Source organism: Schistocerca americana, chromosome 2 (assembly GCF_021461395.2).
Source record: "Schistocerca americana isolate TAMUIC-IGC-003095 chromosome 2, iqSchAmer2.1, whole genome shotgun sequence".
NCBI classification, from domain to species: domain Eukaryota; kingdom Metazoa; phylum Arthropoda; class Insecta; order Orthoptera; family Acrididae; genus Schistocerca; species Schistocerca americana.
In genome coordinates, this window is record NC_060120.1 from 860,665,227 (window position 1) to 860,689,952 (window position 24,726).

At 41.5% G+C, this 24,726-nt stretch overlaps 1 protein-coding gene across 2 annotated transcripts in view; it reads right to left on the bottom strand.

Moving 5' to 3' along the window:
- LOC124594958 (chromosome transmission fidelity protein 18 homolog) overlaps positions 1–24,726 on the bottom strand; it is a 467,415-nt gene that overhangs the window by 246,459 nt on the left and 196,230 nt on the right. For both annotated transcript variants that reach the window (XM_047133468.1, XM_047133467.1), the window contains exon 18: positions 11,373–11,646. In XM_047133468.1, the coding sequence (XP_046989424.1) occupies positions 11,373–11,646 (274 nt within the window). The remainder of the gene's footprint in view (positions 1–11,372; positions 11,647–24,726) is intronic.

A 24,726-nucleotide genomic window follows, 5' to 3' on the forward strand; every position in this document is an offset into this window, starting at 1 on the left:
GGACTGTTAGCGAACATATGGGCCTCTGCAGTAGGCGTGTGATTCATTCACCCATGCTGACTACTGTTCATCGGCGACGAAGACTGGAATTTGCACGCCAATGCCCCAAATAAGCCTCCACTGAGTGGCGACAGGTGGCCTTTTCATGTGAATCACGTTTTATGTTCCATCGAACACAGGGCCGTTGGTGTTTAAGGTCTGAAATGCCTGAAAGCAAACACCCTGCAACAATCGTCGGAAGGGTTCGGCCCAGAGGAAGGAGCGTCGTGGTCTCTGGAATCTTTTGCACACTTTGAGGAATTCAAGGCCTAATTTTTTTTTAAAGTCCGCAGCTCGTGGTCAAGTAGCAAGTGTTGCTGCGTCTGGGTCACGGGGTCCGGGTGCGATTGCCGGCCGAGTCGGGGATTTTCAGTGCCCGGGGACTGGGTGTTTGTGTTGTCCTCATCATTTCATCGTCATTCGGGAAAATGGCGAGAATGGACAGCGAAAGGATTGGGAATCTGAATGGGCTCTGATAACCATGCAATTCAGCGCCACACAAACAAAAAAATTTTTAAAAGTAGGATATAATTTTTAAGCAATTTGTTATTTTTTCTAGTCTGTGCTTAAGTCCATACCAATATTACAAATGCGAAAGTGTGTGTATCTAATGTCTTTTCATGTCTAACCCTCTGAACCCATTTTGATTAAATTTGGTAGAAGATAGGTTCAACCCGACTATCTTTAGTATTACACAATTGCATTTAAAAAATACAAACAAAAATAAATTAATAAAGCCTTGCTGAACAAGAAACTGTAAGGAGCGACTGCGCAGTATAGTGTTGTATTGTGTTTTTATTGTTACAGAAATCGAAAGAGGAGGGGGGGGGGGTTTACGCAGTACCGACACACAGCCCAAACCTCTCGTATAACAACATGGAGGCTGCTGAGGCATCTTTCCCATCTGAAGGATGGTTGATTATCAACAGTCTTAGAGAAGATTGTGGTTTGTACAAAACTGCTCCAATTACGAGGGAAAGACGAACATTGCTCGAAGTGGCTAGGATGGACTCCGTTTATTTTTTTCGAAAAATGTACAAAATTTTCGACATACTCTCCTTTTGGACACTATACTGTAAACTATGGTCCTCCACTGAACGACGATTCTGGAATGTCTTCAAAACACCCACCCATAGTGCCATAACTCCGTCGTCGTCTATAAAACATTGTTCGGCCACGGGTTTCGTTACCTGAGGATCCCATCAAGTGAACAGGAAGCGTGTTTCAACAAAACAACTCTAGAAACTTCCTGGAAGATTAAAACTGAGTTTAGATTTTATCCATACTGGATGAGAGGTCGTGGTTGTGAATGTCAATGTTAAAAAATATATCGGCTCAACCACTTGTTTATAGTTTTTTACACTATGAACAAGTGGTTGAGCCGATATATTATTTAACATTAAAACTGAGTGCCGGACCGAGACTTGAACTCGGGACCTTTGCCTTTCATTTGCAGAAGTAAAGCTGTGATTACGGGGCGTGAGTCGTTCTTGTGTAGCTCAGATGGTAGAGCACTTGGCCACGAAAGGCAAAGGTGCATAGTTCGAATCTCGGTCCAGCACACAGTTTTAATCTTCCAGGAAGTTTCATATCAGCGCACACACCGCTGCAGAGTGAAAATCTCATTCTGGAAACATGCCCCAGGCTGCGGCTAAGCCATATCTCCGCAGTATCCTTTCTTCCAGGAGTGCTAGTTCTGTAAGGTTCGCAGGAGAGCTTCTGTGAAGTTTGGAAGATAGGAGACAAGGTACTGGCAGAAGTAAAGCTGTGATTACGGGGCGTGAGTCGTGCTTGGGTAGCTCAGATGGTAGAGCACTTGCCCGTGATAGCCAAAGGTCCCGAGTTCCAGTCTCGGTCCGGCACACAGTTTTAATCTGTCAGGAAGTTTCATACCAGCGCACACTCCGCTGCAGGGTGAAAATCGCATTCTGAAAACAACTCTTGTTGCCAGCTGCAACATCCTAGTGGAGGATTATTCTTCCTTTTTCATTCATACTACTTCTCGTTTATTTTCATGCAGTTGGCCCATACGGATGGCACATATTTCACAATGCGGTGCTTGGCCCTTTTTCATAGTAATCAATAAGAAGAATTCGTTTTGCAGTCTGGAAATCACTTGTTGTCTGCAGTCAGCAATGATCTGCTACAGAAAACTGAAGAAACAATTCGTGAATATCAGCGCTATATGCCAATTGTCGGACAACTTTGAGAACGTTTGTAGGACTTTTTGCTTGGCACGTGACTTAACAGTTAGGATATAATAAGGTATATGCTCGTTCGGCTCAAAAACTCACTTTCTGAGCGTCACAGAACTCAACGGATGACTCGTATGAGTCCTGTTTGCGGTTTTTACGGAAAGAGCAACGACAATAAATTCTGAAGGCTACTGTAAGACATTAAGAATACTGAGAACACACTTGGAAAACTAGTGATGCTCTCTCTTTGTCGTATTTTTGCACGACATTGCTCAGCTACACTTTACCTGCGCTCCAGAAAGTGTTGCGCCAGTTCAAACGGGATGGTTGTGAACATCTGCCCTACAGCCTATACTTCGCTCCAAGTGACTTCCTCCGCTTCATGAACATGGGAAAGTGGCCAGGTTCCTAACGCTTCGTCTCCAAGAAAGATGCTCTCATGGGGTAACTGCAGTCTCAGGCGGCACAATTCTATGCAGTGGAAATTTTTCAGTTCATTAATAAATATGATAGGAGATTAAATCTGACTGGTGATTATGCAGAGAAGTAATATTATAATGCCAAATTATTTTTTTTCTAATAAATTTTCGTTGACTACTTCAGTACTTTACTTAAGCCTAATGGAAGTAACTTCCCTCCTAAATTTCATTGATATCAATGGAACCATTGTGACAGGCCGAATAATTTTCTCCACGTCCTTGTGTTTGACGGGCTCAGACTGACCACCACCACCACCACCACCACCACCACCAACTCCTCCTCCTCCTCCTCCTCCTCCTGGTTACGAGCTGTTTGTTCTTCTCTGCCTTCTATTGTGCAAAGTTTAACTCTTCTCAGGAATTCCATCACTTATGTCTGAATACGACTTTCTTGCTTTTTGGTAATCACCAAGATCTCACTTCCATAGACCAGTGTGGGGACTGCAACAGTTTTGTAGAAGTTAGGTACCTTTCCTAGTACGGCTTTTAAGTTTTCTGTTAATTGTTCCGCATGCTCGGCTGAATTTACCAAGCTTATTTGCTATATCTATGTTGAGCTATATGCCAACTCAGATCCTAGGTAACTGAACTGATTTACTTGTTTTAAAATCTTCTGATCTGTCAATATTTTGGTTCAATGTGTTCTTTCCCCTTTAAGGCCACTGTCTTAGTTTTTTCCGTTGTGATCTCCACGTCAGATTTAGCACGTATTTGTATCAGTGAGTAAATTCCTTTGTGCATGTCCTCTTTTTTATCTGCTAGGGTAACTGCATTATCAGTATACAGTAAGTTATTTAACCCATTTAGGCCAAAAGTTGCGCTAACGCAAAATTTCATTCGTAATTTTTTATGTAAAATGAGTGGCAAAAATTTCGGATTTCTTTATTAAAACATTAAGAGGACAACTGAAATAACACGTTTAGGCATTTTAAATTGCTCACTGAACTAAATGTTGACCGCTTTGAATTTTCAAACTTCCAGATAAATTTGTGTATTTCATTGGGGAAGTTTTCATTTTCATAAATTCAGACAACATGGTCCATGGAGTACTGCGATCTGGTGCTATATTTAGGTTAAAATATCGGTTTCGGCTTACGTTAAAGAAGCCATCTTCAGAATATATATATCGTTAGATGAAAATAGGTAGGGGAAGACTGAGGAATAATGTGTTGCCGGCCGCGGTGGTCTAGCGGTTCTAGGCGCTCAGTCCGGAGCCGCGCGACTGCTACGGTCGCAGGTTCGAATCCTGCCTCGGGCATGGATGTGTGTGATGTCCTTAGGTTAGTTAGGTTTCAGTAGTTCTAAGTTCTAGGGGACTGATGACCACAGATGTCAAGTCCCGTAGTGCTCAGAGCCATTTGAACTATTTGAATAATGTGTTTTTTAAGCTGTGTGTCATTCTACAACGATTTTATGACTTGACTAAGATATTTGTAAGCCTATACATCTTTACGTTTCAGTTTCAGTTTGAACTTCATTGATGATAAGGGGGCGTGTCTACATCTGGAACAATAACTGAGACCAAATATTCGCTACTGGTAAGTCAGTTTTATTAAAGTTTTGCACTTTATTTACTTTAGCATATTACGAATTGAATGGTAATTCATCACAGTTTTGCTGTACATGAATGCAGATAGTACATACAGGGATTTCTCCTTGTCTAGGAATGTCTGATTATTATACAAAACCCATATCTACTGCGGAACTTAAGGCCATGCTGAATAAAGCTGAAGAACTTGAGGTTGCAGATATCATTGATTGCACATACATGCCACCAGATGTTGATCAGATCACAGATGAAGATAAAATTGATGAAAATCTTCTTGTCGAAGAAGAGGAAGCAACTAATATTGCTGGTATATTGCTGGTACATTTGAAAAACATGAACATAGTGAGCGAGACAGTGAATTCAGCTGTAGCGTCAGAACCTAGAGCATCTATTAAGAAAGGAAAACGAATTGGTGTGAATGTAAGGAAAAGAAATGACGATGTTCCGAACTGGAAGAAGATTCAACAAACTTCACTTCTTCACCAATAACAGAGAAGGTAACCAAGGCAGAAAATATAAAGAACAGAGTAGAGGTCTATCGCCAAATGAAATTTTTTCAGTTTACTTTGACTCAAAAGTGTTTTCAAAAATTACTGAATACGCAAATAAATATCGACAACATAATAATCGCCATTCATTTCAAATAACTGTTCCATTGCTGAAGCAATTTATAGGAATAATGATTCTTTCAGGGTATCACATATTACCTGCAATGAAACTGTACTGGTCGAAAGATGAAGACAAAGGATTACCAATTGTAAGAAGTTGCATGAATCGTAATAAATTCTTGTCAATCAAACAAAACATCCATTTGTCTAATAATGACAAACTCGATAAAAATGAAAAGTTTTCTAAAGCGAAACCAATCTTTCATATAATCAATGAAAAATATCTACAATTTGGAATATTTTCATATAATTTGTCTATTCACAAGGAAACTGTCTTTATTTTGGGAGACATTTCTGCAAGATGTTCATCAAAGGAAAACCTGTCAAATTTGGCTTCAAACTGTGGTATTTATGCAGTTCAAATGGCTACTTGTACAAATTCATTCCTTATGGTGGGACAATGGCCGGCTGTGAAACATCTGAATTTTCTTTGGGTGAGCAAGTAGTTATAAATTTGCTTTCAGATGTTAAAGACTCGCCTCGTCATTGTATATATTTTAATAATTTCTTCTAATTCTTTATTTTGTTTTTAAAACGAAAGGGATTTTTTGGCACTGGCACTATCTGTGAGAACTGCATTGTACAGTGCCCTTTGGACTCCACCACAAGCATGAAGAAAAAAGGCAGGGGAGTGTTTGAGTTTCCTTTTGACGATAAAGCTGAAATCATGACGGCAAAGTGGAATGACTCTTCCACTGTGTCAGTAGTTCCCAACAACGGCACCATCCAGCCTTTAGCGAATGCAAAAGGCACAGTCGGAAAGAAAAGAAAAATCTTTCTCTGCCCCAGCCCAGGGTAATATCTCAGTAGAATCAGCAAATGGGTAGTGTTGATCTACACGATAATGCTACTGTTAATTACAGAAATCGAGTAAGAGTCAAGAAATGGTGGTGGACTCTCTTCATCAACTTGATACGCAACCTAGTTGTCAATTCATGAAGAATTATACTATCTTGCAAATGAAGAATATATGTCACAACTTCAATTTCGATCATACTTACGTGTGACCCTAATAAAATCAGAAAATACTGCAGCCGAGACTGAAGGAAATAGAGAAACTGCAACCCCTTAGGACACAGGAAACTACTACTAGGGACGACCCTCCAAAAGTTCTCTTCCGAAAGAAACACGCTATAACTACGTAGGCCACATAGTAATAGACGAGGAAAACAAAGCAAGAAGTAGATATAGGTTATGTAACAATGCAACCATTTACAAATATAGAAAATGTAATGTGCATCTTCATTCAAACTGTTTTCAAAAATTTCGTAAGATAACGAAATGAGACTCATAGTTCCAAAGTAGCGTAAATACAACATTTGTTTTATGCTTAAATTTGGACCTATCCATTTCTTTTTTGTACATTTATGTATACAGTAGTGTACAAGTAGACCAAATAAACATTTTTTAAAAATCATATGGGTTAAAAGAGGACTCCCTAGGTATATACCGTTTTGAAATTCTGTTTTCCTTACAAGTTATTTCAAGTGAGTAAATGAAATGATCGTATGGCACTGATGGTCGGGATTCCGCCGGGTTGCAAGTCTTATTCCAGGGACGCCACAATGGGCGAATTGCGTTCGGTGGTGATGAAATGATGATGAGGACAACACAGCACCCAGTCCAAGAGCGGAGAAATCCTCCAACACGGCCGGGAATCGAACCTGGGCCCGCTGCATGGGAAGTGAACATGTTACCAGCCAACTAAGCAGACGGACATGTGAGTAACTGATGAACAAAGTTGGGGAGATGCAGCAGCCTTGTCGTACTGCTTCATTAGTTGGTGTCTCATTATTCATTTTTCCGTTGAGATCTAGACTGATGGGTTCTGATACCAATTTTATCGCATTTATTTGATGTTTTGGATATCCGCGACTCGTCATTGTCTTCCAAAGATTCCGTCTACTGACATTATTAAAGGTTTTTTCAACTCAATAAAAGCAATGTGTGCTTCTTTGATATATTCTCTGCGTTTTTGTATTATCTGGTGTAAGATAAAAACTACATTTATCGTAAAGCGTCCTCATACAGTATTATTTACGTTATGCTTTTAAGGCTTATGTTTAAAATATTGGCATATATCTCGTTTGATGAGCCCAGTAAACTTATTCCTCTGTACTTATTGCAAAGGCTTTTATCTCCCCTTTTTTTACAAAAAAAAGGAAAAGGAGGGAAAAAAACTGATATCACTCTAGCAATCTTTCAGTCTTTGGGGATAATCTTGTTCTTACAGCAGTCGTTCAAAAGATGTAAAAGTCGTAGGTGTAGCACAGTTACTCCATATTTTAACAATTCAGGATTCTCTTCCCAACGTTTTCCTGTTCTTAAGTGATGTTACGGCAGATGTTATTCCGTCAGACTGTATTTCATCTAATCCTTTCTCATCCACTGGTTCAGGTTCAGTTTCTTGTGCTGCACCATCACACCATAATCCTTCGTAATGATTCACCCGCTGATTTTTTTTTCCTAGATGATATTTACAACTTTGTGACTGCCCCTCGTAAAACAGCTTCATCACAACGCTGCTTTGCACAGGCCCCTCCTTCATAAGCAACCGAACGATGATACGCTCACTCCCGGCAATTCGATCTGCGGATCGCAGGCTGAGCGCCAAGGAACATATGAATAAGGCACGGGCTGTTAACCGCCGGTGTTTCGCAACTATTCAGCGCTTCGATTAAGGCATCAAGTGGATTGTAAAAGCCGAGGGAACGGCGCGGGGCGGGTAGCTTGTTCCGCTAATGGCTATTTCTTCCGGAAGTCAAACACGGTTCGGTGAAGTATGTGTCATTAAGAGACCACAATACGGCGGCGCCGACTTGCGCCCATAAATACGGAACGCTCGCTTCCGCCAATGCCGAGTCCACGCTGCCTCCATCAAGAGACAAAGAGCGCCGTATAAGTGGAATCACTATACGGTTTGCTCTTCCGAGCACCCCTATTAATAGAAATAACTCATAAAAGGATCGCATCAGTTCTTAGCGTCGTTTACAACGTCGGACAATATTCTCCTTATATCTGCGCAACAAAGGCTCATTCAGGGCATGGGGAGTGGCAATTACACGTGGGAAATAATTTAAGGGGATTTATTCTCAAAACGCTGTCTTCCAGCTTCTCTCCAGCATTGTTTCAGATTACACTCGACGCTCTTACTACACACTTCTCAATAGCTTTCAGATTTTCTATTTTATGTGAAAGTTATTAATTGTTTGACAATAAAGAAGCGTACTTCAAAGTTCTTTTCTCTCCAGTTCGAACACTAAAGAAAATGTCGATGTTAGTAAATGGAAGTACCGCGACAGAGACAGATAAACAGAATGGAACCGCGTACATTTTAGTGAGAAGAACTTAAATCAGGAAGGACGTCTTAAAATCACTTAAACTCAACAACGTACAAGTGACTTTAAACCTGGTGATAAAGAACTGATGATTTATTTAAAGTTTCGTACCTCAGTCGGTAAAAACGGAACCCTTACAGGATCGCTCAGTTGTTGTTGTTGTTGTTGTTGTTGCTGTTGTCCGTCCGCCCGCCCGTCCGTCCGCCTGTCTGTCTGTCTGTCTGTCTAGAACACTTTTTCTCAGGAACGGGTGGACTATAAAGTTCAAATTTAAGACACTTACTAAGGTTACGGTCCCTTGGCGGTGTAAAAAAGATACGGACATTTTCGTCACCTATTTTGATAGTCGCAAAGTCGCTCATCAAAACCTATAGGATACCTCCCGTTTACGTAATATCACGAAATTTGGCAAGAAGCGAGGTTTCGCAGTACAAGTAGAGGGAAAAATATCCGAAAATGGTTAACTTGTAATTATACAACACGAACTGTCTGTCCGTCCACCCATCTGTTAAGATCCCTTTTTCTCAGCAAAGGGAAGATGTATTAAGTTAAATTTCATTTCGCGTACTAAAGTCTGAAGTCCCTTGGCGGTGTACAACATTTAAGCTTCTACGTCAATGCAGTTAAAGGATGCGGCCATATCGACAACAGGCAAAAATATTCAAGATTCTCGATTCCGGGGATGGATGGTCTATCTACATACATAATTAAATTTGTGCGCAACTCCAGGGGGCGAATGCTACTCGCACTAGGCCATCTTTCTCGAAAAATAAAGATGTACAGATCGGTTAATATTTTTCTTTATCTAAAACGACGTATCCTCTACCGTCATTATTGGATTAAATCTTACGACTTGTAAAACAAGGTTCTGTCATTTGTAATAAAACCTATGCCCCACTCAGTCCAGTGTTTTATTGCGACTGACTCCAATGCAAATGTCTCTGAGCACTATGGGACTTACATCTGAGGTCATCAGTCCCCTAGAACTTAGAACTGCTTAAACCTAATTAACCTAAAGGACATCATACACATCCATGCCCGAGGCAGGATTCGAACCTGCGACCGTAGCATTCGCGCGGTTCCAGACTGAAGCACCTAGAACCGCTTGGCCACAGCGGCCGGCGACAGACTCTGAATCTTGTTTTACATGTCCTACGGTCTTCACGCATTTCGCTATACCCTTACGGTGTTGCAACCTTCTTACAGACGCAGCATCATCAGTAGGCTAAACATTTGAAAGTCATTCTAAACGTTTGAGGTTGTCTACTATAGAGTTATCCACTTTTAAGTTTTCAAAAATATGCGCACGTAAGAAATCTAAATTTTCTACCTTTTTTCGGAATACCAGGTTAACAGGAACTAGGATATTTTTGACAGTAAAAAACAGAATATCCTGAGAACCTTTTCTTTTCGAAGTTAAAAGTTGGCCTATTTGTGCAAAACCAGTCAGTAACGTTCAGAATAATATCATTTACTATTTTATCTGTTGATGCTTCATGGCTCGGCTTCACAACAATAGTTGTATCATCTGCAAACAGGACAAATTCTGCCCACTCATTCGAATAAAATGGCAGATCATTGATATAAAGCAAGAACAGTAGTGGCATAATGATCAACCCCTCTGGTAATTTCTGCTCATACAGATGAAGTGGCATCCCTCTTTGTATCTCTCGAGTAGCCTAGGGCAACTTCCTGCATTTTGTTTCACGCTATAACAACAACGAAATGCACATACATGGATGGCGGGAGCTGTAATTTGTACTTAGGCGACTCATGTGAAATGGTTTCCGACGTGCTTATGGCGCACGACGGCAATTAACAGACTTCGAACGTGGAATGGTAGTTGCATTCCATTTCGGAAATCGTTAAGGAATTCGCGAGATCTAAAGTGTCAAGAGTGTATCGAGAACACGAAATTTCTGGCACTATCTCTCATCACTTACAACGCAGTGGCCGATGGCCTTCACTTAACGACCGGAAGCAACGGCTTTTGCACGGATTTGTGAGTGCTAAGAGTCAAACACCACTGCATGAAATAACCACGGAAATCAATGTGGGACGTACGACGAACTTATCCGTTAAAGCCGTGCGGTGTTAATGGGCTATGACAGCAGACGACCAACGCGAGTTCCTTTGCTAACAGCACGACATCGCCTACATCGCCTCTCCTGGCCTCGTGACCCTTTCGGTTGGATCCTAGGCGACTGGAAGACAGTGGCCTGGTCAGATGAGTCCCGTTTTCAGTTGGTAAGAGCTGATAGAAGGGTTCGAGTGTGGCCAGACCGCACAAAGTCATGTACCCAAGTTGTCAACAAGGCATTGTTCAAATGGCCCTAAGCACTATGGACATCTGAGGTCATCAGTCCCCTAGACTTAGAACTACGTAAACCTAACTAACCTAAGGACATCACACACATCCATGCCCGAGGCCGGATTCGAACCTGCGACCGTAGGAGCACCGCGGTTCCGAACTGAAGCGCCTAGAACCGCTTTGCCACAACGGCCAGCGGCATTGTGCAAGATGGTGGGGGTCCATAATGGTTTGGGCCGAGTTTATATGGAATGGCCAAGTGAACCGTTCATTTACTGGAAATGGTTATATTCGGCTACTTGGAGACCGTTCGCAACCAGACGATGGAATTTTTATGGATGAAAATGCACCATGTCACCAGACCACAGTTGTTCGCGATTCGTTTGAAGTACATTCTGGACAATTCAAGCAAATGATTTTGCTACCCAGATCACCCGACCTGAATCCCATCGAACATATATGGCGGATAATTGAGGGGTCAGTTTGTGCACAATATCCGGCACTGACAACAATTTCGCAATTATCGACGGATATAGAGGCAGCATGGTTGCGTACTTCTGCAGGGTATTTCCAACGACTTGTTGAGTCCAGTCACGTGGAGGTGCCGCACTACTCCGGCCGGAGGTGGTCCGTCACGATATTAGGACATATCCATGACTTTTGTCACTGCAGTTTATTTCCAGTGACATTACAATATGTCGTGTAGGTACACTGTAACTTAGTGGGCGTTTGTTTACAGGATCGAACTTATGATAAACAAATATAGCAACATAGGACTGATGTAGGTACTCACCCTGCTGACTTCGGAGATGGCCTTGGGCTTGAGGCTCTGCAAGTGGTTGGGCACAGCTGGGGCCTCCTTCGTCTTGTCCACGGCTTTGTCCTTATCCTTGGCTTTGTCCTTGTCCTTAGTTTTGTCCTTGTCCGTGGGCTGGGCAGCCAGCAAGCTCGCTTCGGCGCGACGCAGCTTCTCCATCTCCAGCTCGCGGGCGATCAGCTGCTTGGCGTTGTAGCTCAGCGTGCGGCTCGGCTTCGTGTCCGGGAAATGCGCCACCTCCGCCATGTTGCTGCCGGGAGAGAAACAACCACTCGTTATGTTATGTCACTTGCAGCAGTCAGCTCGCCGACACGGCGGCCCACTTACATAGGCTTTAGACCTTACAATTTAATACCCCCCCCTCCCCCCCCCCGCCATACTCACGCGACGTACTACTAAACTAACACGTATTTACGGAAGTACGATAAGCAAACGGAATTTATAACTGGCTTGAGGATTTCTTGGTAGAATTCAGGCGAAATAACATGGCCCCTGCGCAGAAACGCACTCTCGTTCTCAGCGCTGGGTATTCAACCCCTTGATTACGAAGGGGCGGCCTCGTTAGTTTGTGGAGCTCGGGCGAAATAACGTGGCCCCGTGTAGATACGCATTCTGTTCTGTGTTGAGCGAGTCCATACCTCTCTTCCTAAGGGGTGGCTGCCTCAATTTGCTGCCACCTGCTAAACTGTGCACTTCATCCATTAGCAGCGACTGTCTCATTTATGCACCAATTTTCTTATACGGCACTCTACTCAGAACTACTGACTTGTCGAACTGTTTGTGGTACCGACATAATCTATTAATACGATTGTTTGCAGACCCGCCAACTTTAGTTCTTCTCGAGATAAGGCTGAACTGCAACTATCCTACCGTGCACACTTCCAGATGGCCACAAGCAACCCAATCCCCAAAACTACCATCGTCCCCTCACCTACTATACCGTCTGAGCAGGTATAGGCCAAGTTATTTTTTGCACAGTCTTTGAAGAATGGACGTGTTATCGTGGCTGGAAAGTCTTCGATAGATGAGAAAACAACAGGAGACATGCCCCAAGGGAGTGTGTTGGGGCTCCTGCTGTTCATGTCGTGTAATAATGGCCTGGCACACAATGAACAAAATCACATATTAACAATACATTCGGGCTCTTGCAAACGATGCAGTTATCTACAGCTATGAACTAAAACATTATGACCACTGTCCACCGCGAAAGTGAATGCCGGGTAGCAGTGTGCGCACGTGACATGGTACAGAAAGTGCGAAAGCGGGGCACATAAAAATGGGGAATCATTGTATCGACGATGCGAGCCGCAAATGGTGTAATCCACTGAAATAAGCCAGGCCAGATTGTTATGGCCGGGCATATGGCAACAAGCATCTCGGGAATGTCGTAGCTGGTCACCTGTTCACATCCTAGTGTCATGAGCAGACATAAAAAATGGTTGAAAGACGATAAACAGCAAGCAACAAGGGGTTGGACGTCCACGTGTCTTCACAGAACGTCGAAGTCGGAGGCTTTACCGCTCTGAAAGGCGCCAATCTGTGGTAGATCTGACGACAGAGTACAATGCAAGTATAGGCGCAAGTGTTTCAGAGCACACCATTTAGAGCACATTCTTGAACACGGAGATTCACAACAGACCCTTATTTGTTCCTGTGATGACACAATGACATCATCAGTTGTGACTGTGATGGGCATAGAATCATCGAGAGTGAACCGTGGCTCAAAGGAAACGCGTCGCCTGCTCGGATAAATCACATGTTTCGTTAAATCATGCAGTTTGTCGTGTTTACAAACAGCGTCAGCCACGTGAATGGCTACTTGCAACATGCACTGCACTACGAACAGCGGCCAATGGGGACAATATTATGCTATGGGTAACAGTCAGACGTGTTTTCATGAGACGTGCTGTTGTAATCGAAAGCACCGTGACAGCTGTCATTACTGCGGACCATCTGCATTCTCTCATATTCGATGTCTTCCTCGACACTGATGGCACATTTGGCATTACAGCTATAGGGGTCTCAAGGGGTGAATCGATTTACAGTGCGTTAAGCAAGGTGGTAGGTAGCTGTAATGGTAGGTAGTTCTACGTGATCTCCTGGCCACCAAATTCGCCACATCTGAACCAGAGGGAAAACATCTGGGATGGTGCCGGACGACAGCTCCGTACCTACAAACCAGCAGTCCGTAATTTACGGGAACTGCGTGACCTGTGAAAAGACATCTGGAGCAGCGTAACTCGAGAAATCTGCCAAGGAGTTATTGGACCCATGCCACGTGGATTCGCTGCTGTATCGGATTTCAAAGATTCATCAAGATGCTGTTAAACACATAAGGTCATAATTTTTTAGCTCACGAGTGTATAATGAAGTACTGACTCAAAAGGGCTTCACAAATAATCAGTGAGTTCTTGATAAAATTTCGCAATGGTACAAGAACTTACAACTTGCTTTAAAAGTTGAAAAATGTAGAACTGTGCCATTCTGAGAAAGCAGACAAGTAGTATACAATGATTAGAATATCAATGAGTCACAACAGGAATCAGTCAACTAATACAATTAAATCGGTATAAGAATTTGTAGGGATGTGAAATGGAACGATCACATAAGCTTACGTGCTGGTGGCAGACTTCGGTTCACGGGTAGGATATCGGAAAAATGCGGTGAGTCTACAACATCTTACAAAATACTCGTGCGATCAATTCTAGAATATTACTAAAGTATGTGGATGCATATCACGTAGTCATAACTGGTTACTTTAAAGGTTTATAAAGAAGGGCAGCACGAACTGCCACAGGCTTATTTAAACAGGGAAGGACGCCTCTGAGCTGATGAAAATCCTAAAATGAGGGTCACTTCAAGATGGACGACAACTATCCTTCGAAAGCTCTAAACATTCTGCGTGGTGTCTGTTTGTTCTATATCGTGTCTCCCTACCACTTTCGCGCAACGACGCTCTGAGCGTGTTTTTTAGGGAATTGACTAGTTTGAACCTGGGACCTGTTGCTGGTAAGGAGACGTCAGACCACACATGACATGTAGAATTCAGAAGAGTTCAGTGAGACTAGCGATGATATAACCAAATACTTAATGATTTCAGCGTCAGCTCCACTGCACTCCCTGTAGAGGGATCTTAATACTAACTAAATTTAGTGGAAGGGGTTCAAGGCTTTCCTATTTTTAGTACCTGGTAAAATAAAGTCGAAAAAGCAATTAAGTTTACCATTGGAAATTTTATTCTACTCACAAAACATCGTTTATAAATTGCACTACTGATAAAAGGAAATGTTTTAATACAGGATGGTAAAAACCAACTGCGTTCAATAAAAATGTGAACGAATATTCCCTGAATGGGTTTCCAAGTTCTACAATGGATCGAAGGATGACCTATGCCATATCACATCTATAATCTAGGTTTAAATTAAGTTTCACAAGAGAGAAAACTATCAAAATGGTGGGGTCATGTTACACGCATGGGAGAAGCAAGGTTACCCAAGAGACTCATGGGTTCAGCAGTAGAGGGTAGGAGGAGTCGGGGCAGACCAAGGAGAAGGTACCTGGATTCGGTTAAGAATGATTTTGAAGTAATAGGTTTAACATCAGAAGAGGCACCTATGTTAGCACTGAATAGGGGATCATGGAGGAATTTTATAAGGGGGGCTATGCTCCACCCTGAACGCTGAAAGGCATAATCAGTCTTAAATGATGATGATGATGATGATGATGATGATTTATTCGGAGCTATGTGACATACTACTGGATTTGCTTATGATGTCAGGGTTTTCATGGAAGGTGTTGGATTTGCCTGACACCTTACAAAGCCTATTAATAAAATTTCAAGTTTTATGTGAGGAATGTAGTAATATATTACGGAATTCTTCGTGCAGCGATCACCAAGAAAACACTAGAATTATTTCAGTGCGCACTGTGGCATTTAAGTTGTTATTCTTCCTGCGATCCATACGCAAAGATACAGCGAATAAACCATAACACGTAGTACAAAAACAAGACCCTCTCCTGTGCACTGCAGACTGTGTAATGCGAAGAGACACAACGTGCCAGTGTTACTACCTCCTCCCTCCCCCCCCCCCCCCCTCCCAAAAAAAAAACCATATACGCCAGCTGCCAAAAACCGGGACAGCACATTGCAGTATACAAGGTCTGATCAAATGCATCCGGACATGGTGACGTAACGCGGAATTCACCACTAGTTATGACGAGAGGCGGACACACCAGTATAATAGAAGCTGGTGAGTACTGTGTTGGCTCTAGACAAGCAGTAAGGGTAGACTGGATCGGCCAATAGAGTTCAGACTTCGACAGTGGACTAGTGATTAGGCGCCATCCGAGCAACATACCCATCAGGAAGTTTTCAAACTTTCTAAACCCGCCTAAGTCGACTGTTGGTAATGTGATTGTGAAGTGGAAACGCGAAGGACCAACTACAGCTATAACAAGATCAGGCATATCTGATGTACTGATGGACAGGAAATGTCGAGTACTCTGAAGGTGCGTGTAAGAATTCACATAAAATCAGCGGAAGGCATCACAGGTGAATTCCAAAGTCCTGCGAGCAGTCAGGCCAGCACAATTAATATGCATAGGGCTTTAGAAAGAATGGAGTACAATGGTTCAGCAGCCCCTCATAATCCACACACTTCTATAGTCAGTGCTAAACGACACTTCAGGCGGTGTGAACAACGACAGTTCTGGACAGTTGATAACTGGGAACGACTGATTTCATGTGGTGAATCACGGTATACACTGTGTCAGTCTGGTGGAAGGGAGTAGGTTTTGCAAATGCGTCTAGAACGTTACCTGCCATCATGTGTAGTGCGAACAGTGAAGTACAGAGGAGATTGTGCTGCAGTATGGAGTTGTTTTTCTTGGTCTGAGTGTGGTTCCCATAACTGTGCTTAGGAAAATGCCAAATACACGTAACACAAGTTACAGTACAGTGCACTCCGGAGAGCAGACGAACAGCTTGGAAACAACGATTGATTGTAGGTACATTGTAATGCATCCTGTTATAATGCAGCACCTGTGAGGTAACGGTTCGCGGACAATAACATTCATGAATAGGACTGGCTTGCACAGAGCTCCGACTTGAACCCAATGGAACACCTTAGGGATGAGTCAATGTCGACTTCGTTCCAGACACCAGCGTCCAAAATCTATAACTTCTCGCTCTTGAGGATACCTTTTCTATTTTCTCGTTTCAGGCCCCAAAAAATGAGAGAAAAACCGTTTATCGCTTACGAAATATCTGTTTTTAATGCGATAATGCTTTAGTATCATGCATGACGTTTCAGTTTATTACTTTTCTACTACTGAACATATTCCACTTTTCATTTGAACTTTTTATTTTGTCTGTGGGTGAATAATTTGGTACTAATAAAACCAACATTATTATTAGGATTTGGTGTCTTCCACCATAAAGGTTTTACATGCTTAATGTCAAATATCGTCACTTTAACTCATTTTTGAAGTAATGATTATTGATTATGGCAGATCGATTCTTTAGAGAATTGGAGGGGGGGGGGGAGGTTACTGGTTTTTTATGCTCCACAAACCACTGAGCAGTGCTTGCAAGGTGGAAGGTTTTCTGTACCAATATTATTGCGTTTCTGTCTTACTCCGTATGCGTATGTAGCGAGAAGAAAAACAACTGCTGTTCAAACGCTTTTGTGCGCCCCCTTTATTCTCGTGAACCCCACACGAAGTATACGACAGTGACAGGAGAATCCTCTCCAGTCTTCCACGAAAACCCCTTCCCTAAATTTACTCAATATCGTCGCCTTTAAGAAGGAAACACTTTCTTGTTGTTCTGCAAAAATATTATTTATTTGATCATGACCGTCTTAGGCCAGCCGCCTGATGACTGAACGTCGCAATCACAGATAAAATTACGCGGCATAGTCAAATATAACTGATCCACAAACAGAAGGTACACTATGTGATCAAAAGTATCCGGACACCCGCAAGTACATACGTTTTCCATATTAGGTGCATTGTGGTGCCAACTACTGCAGGGTGTTCCATATCAGCGACCTCAGTAGTCATTCGACATTGTGAGAGAGCAGAATGGGAAGCTCCGCGGAACTCACGGACATCGAACGTGATCAGGTGATTGGGTGTCACTTGTGTCATAAGTCTGAACGCGAGATTTCCACACTCATAAACATTCCTAGGTCCACTGTTTCTGATGTGACAGTGAAGTGGAAAATGATGAAGTGGAAAAGTGAAGGGACACGTACAGCACAAAAGCGTACAGACCGACCTCGTCTGTTGACTGACAGACCGCCGACAGTTGAAGAGGCTTGTAATGTGTAATAGGCAGACATCTATCCAGACCATCACACAGGAATTCCAAACTGCATCAGCATCCACTGCAAGGACTATGACAGTTAGGCGGGAGGTGATAAAACTTGGATATCACGGTCGAACGGCTGCTCATAAGCCACACATCACGCCGGTAAATGCCAAACGACCCTTCGCTTGGTGTAAGGAGCGTAAACACTGCACGATTGAACAGTATAACAACGGTGTGTGGAGTAACGAACCACGGTACACAATGTGGCGATCCGATGGCAGGGTGTGCGAATGGCGAATGCTCGGTAAACGTCATCTGCCAGCGTGTCTAGTGCCAACAGTAAAATTCGGAGGCGGTGATGTTATGGTGTGGTCGTGGTTTTCATGGAGGGGGAGCGCAGCAAAGGCCTATATTGATGTTTTAAGCACCTTCTTGCTTCCCACTGCTGAAAAGCAATTCGGGGAGGGTGTTTGCATCTTTCAACACGATCGAGCACCTGTTCGTAACACTCGGCCTGTGGCGGAGTTGTTACACAACAATAACATCCCTGTAATGGACTGGCCTGCACAGAGTCCTGACCTGAATCCTATAGTACACCTTTGGGTTGTTTTGGACCGCTGACTTCGTGCCAAGCCTCACCGACCGACATCGATACCTCTCCTCAGTGCAGCACTCCATGATGAATGGTCTGTCATTCCCCAAGAAACCTTCCAGCACCTTATTGAACGTATGCCTGCGAGAGTGGAAGCTGTCATCAAGGCAAAGGGTAGGCCAACACCATATTAAATTCCAGCATTACCGATGGAGGGCGCCACGAACTTGTAAGTCATTTTCAGCTAGGTGTCCGGATACTTCTGATTACAGAGTGTATATAAAATGACATACAAAGTATTAGGTATAATAAGTGGAGTGGTTATGACGTCACAATTTTTAAACTGGCGTCAGGTATGTCGGCTGCTCCAAACATTAGCCTCTGGTGAAAGTGTTTTGTTCAAAAATACCAGCTTGTAGGTGTACTAATCGTTCTCATTGTAGTCTGAAAGGTAAAGGAATCACGTTTCATTCTAAGTGAAATTATTCAATCGATAATTTCTTTTACACTCTTGAGTTTTGGTTGCACTGTTTACTTTCACAGTAGTAGCTTTATTTCTGTCATGTGATTTCGGATTTTCTATCAACCCAACTCGAAAAAAGAACGTTATGGGAAGGAAAGGTTAGTTTCCGACCAAACACAGCAAAATACGTTCCCTTCAATATCGGCAAAAGGGACACAGACATGGCCTACACCTCAACAGGTATGGGAAGGTGAGGTTGGCAAAGCTTATAGGTGACAGCATAGGTGGGGTTGGTGGGATCACTCATGGGAAAATTCCTGCAGTAGTGGGTGTTAGAGCTGCACCTTTTTTAGATTGAAGTCAGCTGATAGGTATTCCTGCTTAAGGGAAGTCTCTCTAACAAAGGAATCACTTTTGACAAAGCTTAGGTATCCGAGTAATGAGGGAATTAGTATATTTCATCAAAATATACAAGGTATTAGAGATAAAGTTAGTGAACTGCTTATAGATGTTGACTCTGAAATTATTGGTATATCTGAACACTTCTTAAATAAGGAGATAATTCAGAGGCTTCCTTTACCAGGATACAGGTTGGCTGGCAGCTTTTCGAGGAGCTCTTTGCGGTGTGAGGGAGTAGCCATGTATGTGAAAAACGGCATCCCATTTGAGTCAATTGATGTTTCAAAGTACTGCACTGAAAAGGTGTTTGAATGTTGTGCAGGTGTGGTTAAATTTAACGGAGCTAAACTTCTAACTGTTGTTATTTATAGATCCCCAGACTCCGATTTCACAACATTTTTGTTAAAGCTAGAGGAGGTTCTTGGTTCACTTTATAGGAAATACAAAAAGTTAGTTATATGTGGTGACTTCAATATTAATTGTATAAGTGATTGTGCAAGGAAGAGGATGCTGGTAGACCTCTTTAATTCATATAATCTTATGCAAACCGTATTCTTTCCAACGAGAGTGCAAGGGAACAGTAGAACAACCATAGACAACATTTTTGTTCATTCCTCATTACTAGAAGGGCATTCTGTTAGCAAAAAGGTGAATGGCCTTTCAGATCATGATGCACAAATTTTAACTTTAAAAGATTTTTGTGCTGCAACACGTGTTAAATGTAGTCATCAGCTGTTCAGGAAAGCTGATCCAGTTGCTGTAGAGACCTTTGTAAACCTTATAAAGGAACAAGAGTGGCAAGATGTTTATAGCGCTGATACAGTAGACGATAAATATAATGCTTTTCTCAAGACTTTTCTCATGCTCTTTGAAAGTTGCTTTCCGTTAGAACGTTTAAAACAGGGTACTAGCACAAACAGGCAGCCTGGGTGGCTGACTAGAGGGATAAGAATATCTTGTAGAACAAAGTGGCAATTATATCAAAACGTTAGAAACAGTCAAAATCTAAGTGCAGCAGCCCATTACAAACAGTATTGCAAGGTGCTTAAAAATGTTATTAGGAAGGCAAAAAGTATGTGGTATGCAGATAGAATAGCTAAGTCTCAGGATAAAATTAAAACCACATGGTCAGTCGTAAAGGAAGTTGCTGGTCTGCAGAGACAGGTCGAGGATATAGAATCTGTGCGTAGTGGGAATGTCCGTGTTACTGATAAGTCGCATATATGTACAGTATTTAATAATCACTTTCTGAATATAGCAGGTGAACTAAATAGAAACCTAGTCCCAACAGGGAATCATATAGCGCTCTTAGAAAAAAGTGTTCCGAGACTGTTACCTGAAATGCTCCTCCATGATACTGACAAGAGGGAGATTGAGTTAATAATTAAATCACTAAAGACCAAGAACTCTCATGGATATGACGGGGTATCTAGCAGAATACTGAAGTATTGTTCTATGTATGTTAGCCCGGTTCTCAGCCATATCTGTAACTTTTCCTTTAGGAGTGGTCGGTTTCCTGACCGATTAAAGTACTCGGTAGTGAAGCCACTTTATAAAAAGGGAGACAGGGATAATGTTGACAATTATAGACCTATTTCTATGCCATCGGTGTTTGCTAGTTATCGAGAAGGTTGTATATACAAGGTTACTGGAGCGATTAAATTCACGTAATTTGCTGTCAAATGTTCAGTTTGGTTTTAGAAATGGCTTAAAAACTGAAAATGCTATATTCTCTTTTCTCTGTGAAGTTTTGGACGTATTAAATAAAAGGTTGCGAACGCTAGGTGTTTTCTTTGATTTAACGAAGGCTTTTGACTGTGTTGACCACAAAATATTACTGCAGAAGTTGGACCATTATGGAGTAAGGGGAGTAGCTTACAATTGGTTCGCCTCTTACTTTAAGAACAGAAAGCAGAGTGTAATTCTCCGCAATATTGAGAGTGGTAGTGATGTTAAGTGGGGCGTTCCCCAAGGGTCGGTGCTGGGGCCACTGCTGTTTCTTATTTATATAAATGATATGCCTTCTAGTATTACAGGTGATTCAAAAATATTTCTGTTTGCTGATGACACCAGCTTGATAGTGAAGGATCTTGTGTGTAATATTGAAACAGTAACAAATAATGTAGTTCATGAAATAAGTTCGTGGCTTGTGGAAAATAATTTGATGCTAAATCACAGTAAGACTCAGTTTTTACAGTTTCTAACTCACAATTCAACAAGAACCGATATTTTGATCAGACAGAATAGGCATATTATAAGCGAGACGGAACAGTTCAAGTTCCTAGGCGTTCGGATAGATAGTAAGCTGTTGTGGAAAGCCCATGTCCAGGATCTTGTTCAGAAGCTAAATGCTGCTTTATTTACCATTAGAACAGTATCTGAAATAAGTGACACTTCAACACGAAAAGTAGTCTACTTCGCATATTTTCATACGCTTATGTCGTATGGTATTATTTTTTGGGGTAATTCTTCTGATTAAAAAAGGGTATTTTTGGCTCAAAAACTGGCTGTTCGAGCTATATGTGGTGTAAGTTCGAGAACGTCTTGTCGACCCCTATTCAAAAATCTGGGAATTCTGACATTGCCCTCACAGTATATATTTTCTTTAATGTCGTTTGTTGTTAGCAATATTAGCCTATTCCCAAGAGTTAGCAGCTTTCACTCAGTTAATACTAAGCAGAAATCAAATCTGCGTGTAGAATGCACTTCCTTGACTCTTGTGCAGAAAGGAGTGCAGTATTCTGCTGCATCCATTTTCAATAAGCTACCACAAGAACTCAAACATCTTAGCAATAGCCCAAACTCTTTTCAGTCTAAACTGAAGAGTTTCCTCATGGCTCACTCCTTCTATTCTGTCGAGGAGCTCCTGGAAGAGCTAAAAAATTAAGCAAATTCCACTGTTACATTGTTGATTTTCTTCATTTAAACTTACGACTTGTCACCTGAATATGTTTTTTTATATTTCATTTTATCTGTTTCTAATATCGTGTTATAATTTAATGTATTGACTCGTTCCATGACCATGGAGACTTCTCCTTAATTTGGTCCCACGGAACAATAAATAAATAAATAAATATCAGTCTCGTCGCCACATACTTTTCTTCTTGTTTATTCAAAACGTATAATAATAAGAAAGTTACATTAATAAGGCCAATGTGTTCTATTACTGGGTCAAATGTGCAATTGAGATTAGAAAAGCGTCTGAAAATGTGTTCTTAACAGTGTTATTCACGAAAGGATTTTGACATTTGCTATTTGAAACAGCTGTCGGGTGCACACGACAGAAATTATGAACAAGAAGCAATTGTAAACTTTAGTCTGCTAACTTTATGGGGCATTCAACGTGGCGGTGCGGGCTTCAAAGTAAAACAGCAAAAGTCTGTATCACCATCTCCCCTTTTCATACCTCCGCGGTAAAGTATTAGTTTCATTTTTTTTTTTATTTTACACGTCTAATTACGTGGGAACGAATTGACGAGCAAATCTCCGTGGTCATGGAACGTGTCAGTATACGATATTACAGCAGAAAAGTAATAATAAATAAAACAAAATGTTTATGAATCCTAAAAAGACGGCAAGCTGTAAGTTTATATGAACGCAATCAACAATTAACACATGAATTTGCTTAACTTTTCAAGGAACTCCTCGACAGAATAGAAGGAGTGACCCACGAGAAACCCTTTGGTTTAGGTTGGAAAGTGCATGGATTACTAGTACGATTTTTGAAATCTTGTGGCAGCTTATTGAAAATGGATACTGCACGCTTTTCCGCACAAGAGTCAAGGAAGTGCGATTTAAATGCAGATAGGATTTCTGGCAAGCATTAACTGAGTGAAAGCTGTTAATTGTTGGGAATAAGCTGATACTGTTAACAAGGAACGACATCAAAGTATACACACATTTAGAGACAGTGAAGTCAATGTCAGAATGCCCAGCAGCCTAATGAACACAGGTTTATGAAATTACACCCTTATTGCCTGAACCGCCTATTTCTGAGCCAAAAATAGCCTTTGAGAATGGGAAGAGTTACCCAAAATATACCACACGTCATAAGCGAATGAAAATAATCAAAGTAGACTAGTTTCTGTGTCGAACTATCACTTACTTCTGATACTGTTCTAATGATAAAATCGGCAGCATTTAAGTCTTTCTACAAGACCCTGAACATGGGTTTTCCACGACAATTTACTATCTTTCTGAACACCTAGAAACATGAAATGTTCAGTCTCACTAATCATACGCCAAATCTGTGTAAGTAGAACGTCACTTGTTGTTGCAATGTGTGTTAGAAACTGTAAAAACTGAGTATTACTGTGATTTAGAGTAAGTTTATTTTCTACAAGCCCTGAACTTATGTCTCGAACTGCACTATTTGAAACGGTGTCAATGTTGCACACAACATCCTTTACTACCAATCTAGTGTCATCAACAAACAGAAATATTTTAGAATCACCTGCAATACTAGAAGGCATATCATGTATATAAATAAGGAACAGGAGTGGCGCCAGTACCGATCTCTGGGGAAACCACAATTTAACCGTGCCCCACTCGGACCCCACGTCATGGCTGTTCTCAGCACTGTGGAGAATGACCTTTTGCTGTCTGTTCTTAAAGCGAGAGCTAAAAAGAAAGTTAGCAGTCGAAACTTTGATTTAATCCACCCAGTACCCTACAGAAAAAGGAGAATGTAGCATTTTCAGTTGTTAAACCACATCTAAAAGCAAACAGTTGATTTTACGCCAATTATGTGAAATGAAATGATCAATTAGCCTTACACACATAGCCTTTTCAGGCCAGAACTGATGGCATAAAAACTGTTCTGAAATTGGCTACATTATCTGATTTTACCCATTTCATAAAGCAACTTCACCACTGAGCACTTTAATCGTTCAGGAAACTGACCATTCCGAAAGGAAAAATTACAGATATATATACAGGGCTAACATATGCAGCACATTACTTAAGTATTCTGCTAGATACTCCATCATATCCATGACAGTCTTTAGTCTTCAGTGGTTTAATTATTGACTCAGTCTGCCCGTCGTCGTTCTTATGCAGAGATCGTTATACTTTATACATAATAATAATTTTTGTGATATGTGGAAATCCCTACATTTGACAAAAGGTGAAAAATAAAATCGACTTTGTTATTTTGCTCTCCTACAACAGGACTGAAACGTAATTTAACGAGAGCAAACAAGCCACTGTGTTTGCTCATTTAAAATTAAGCTGGAGTTCTGCGTCATACGTACGTTGCATACAGAAAGCAGAAGGAGGACGAAAAAGAAAATACTTGGAAGTAATAAACATAAGATACAGAACGATATCTTAGTTTTATATTACGAAAGACAATCTCCCTTTTCGCTCTCTGTTAAATTACATTTCACGCATGCAAATGTTAAGTCGTAATATCAAATTTACTATCTTTTGTTAAATATAGCGATTTCCACAAAACATAAAAAGCTCTATTTTTCATATTTTGTTAAATTTTAACGATTTTGGGGTAATGTAGAGGCGTAAAACTTCCCTTTGTGGACGCTCCCTATCTCATCATTTTATGTTA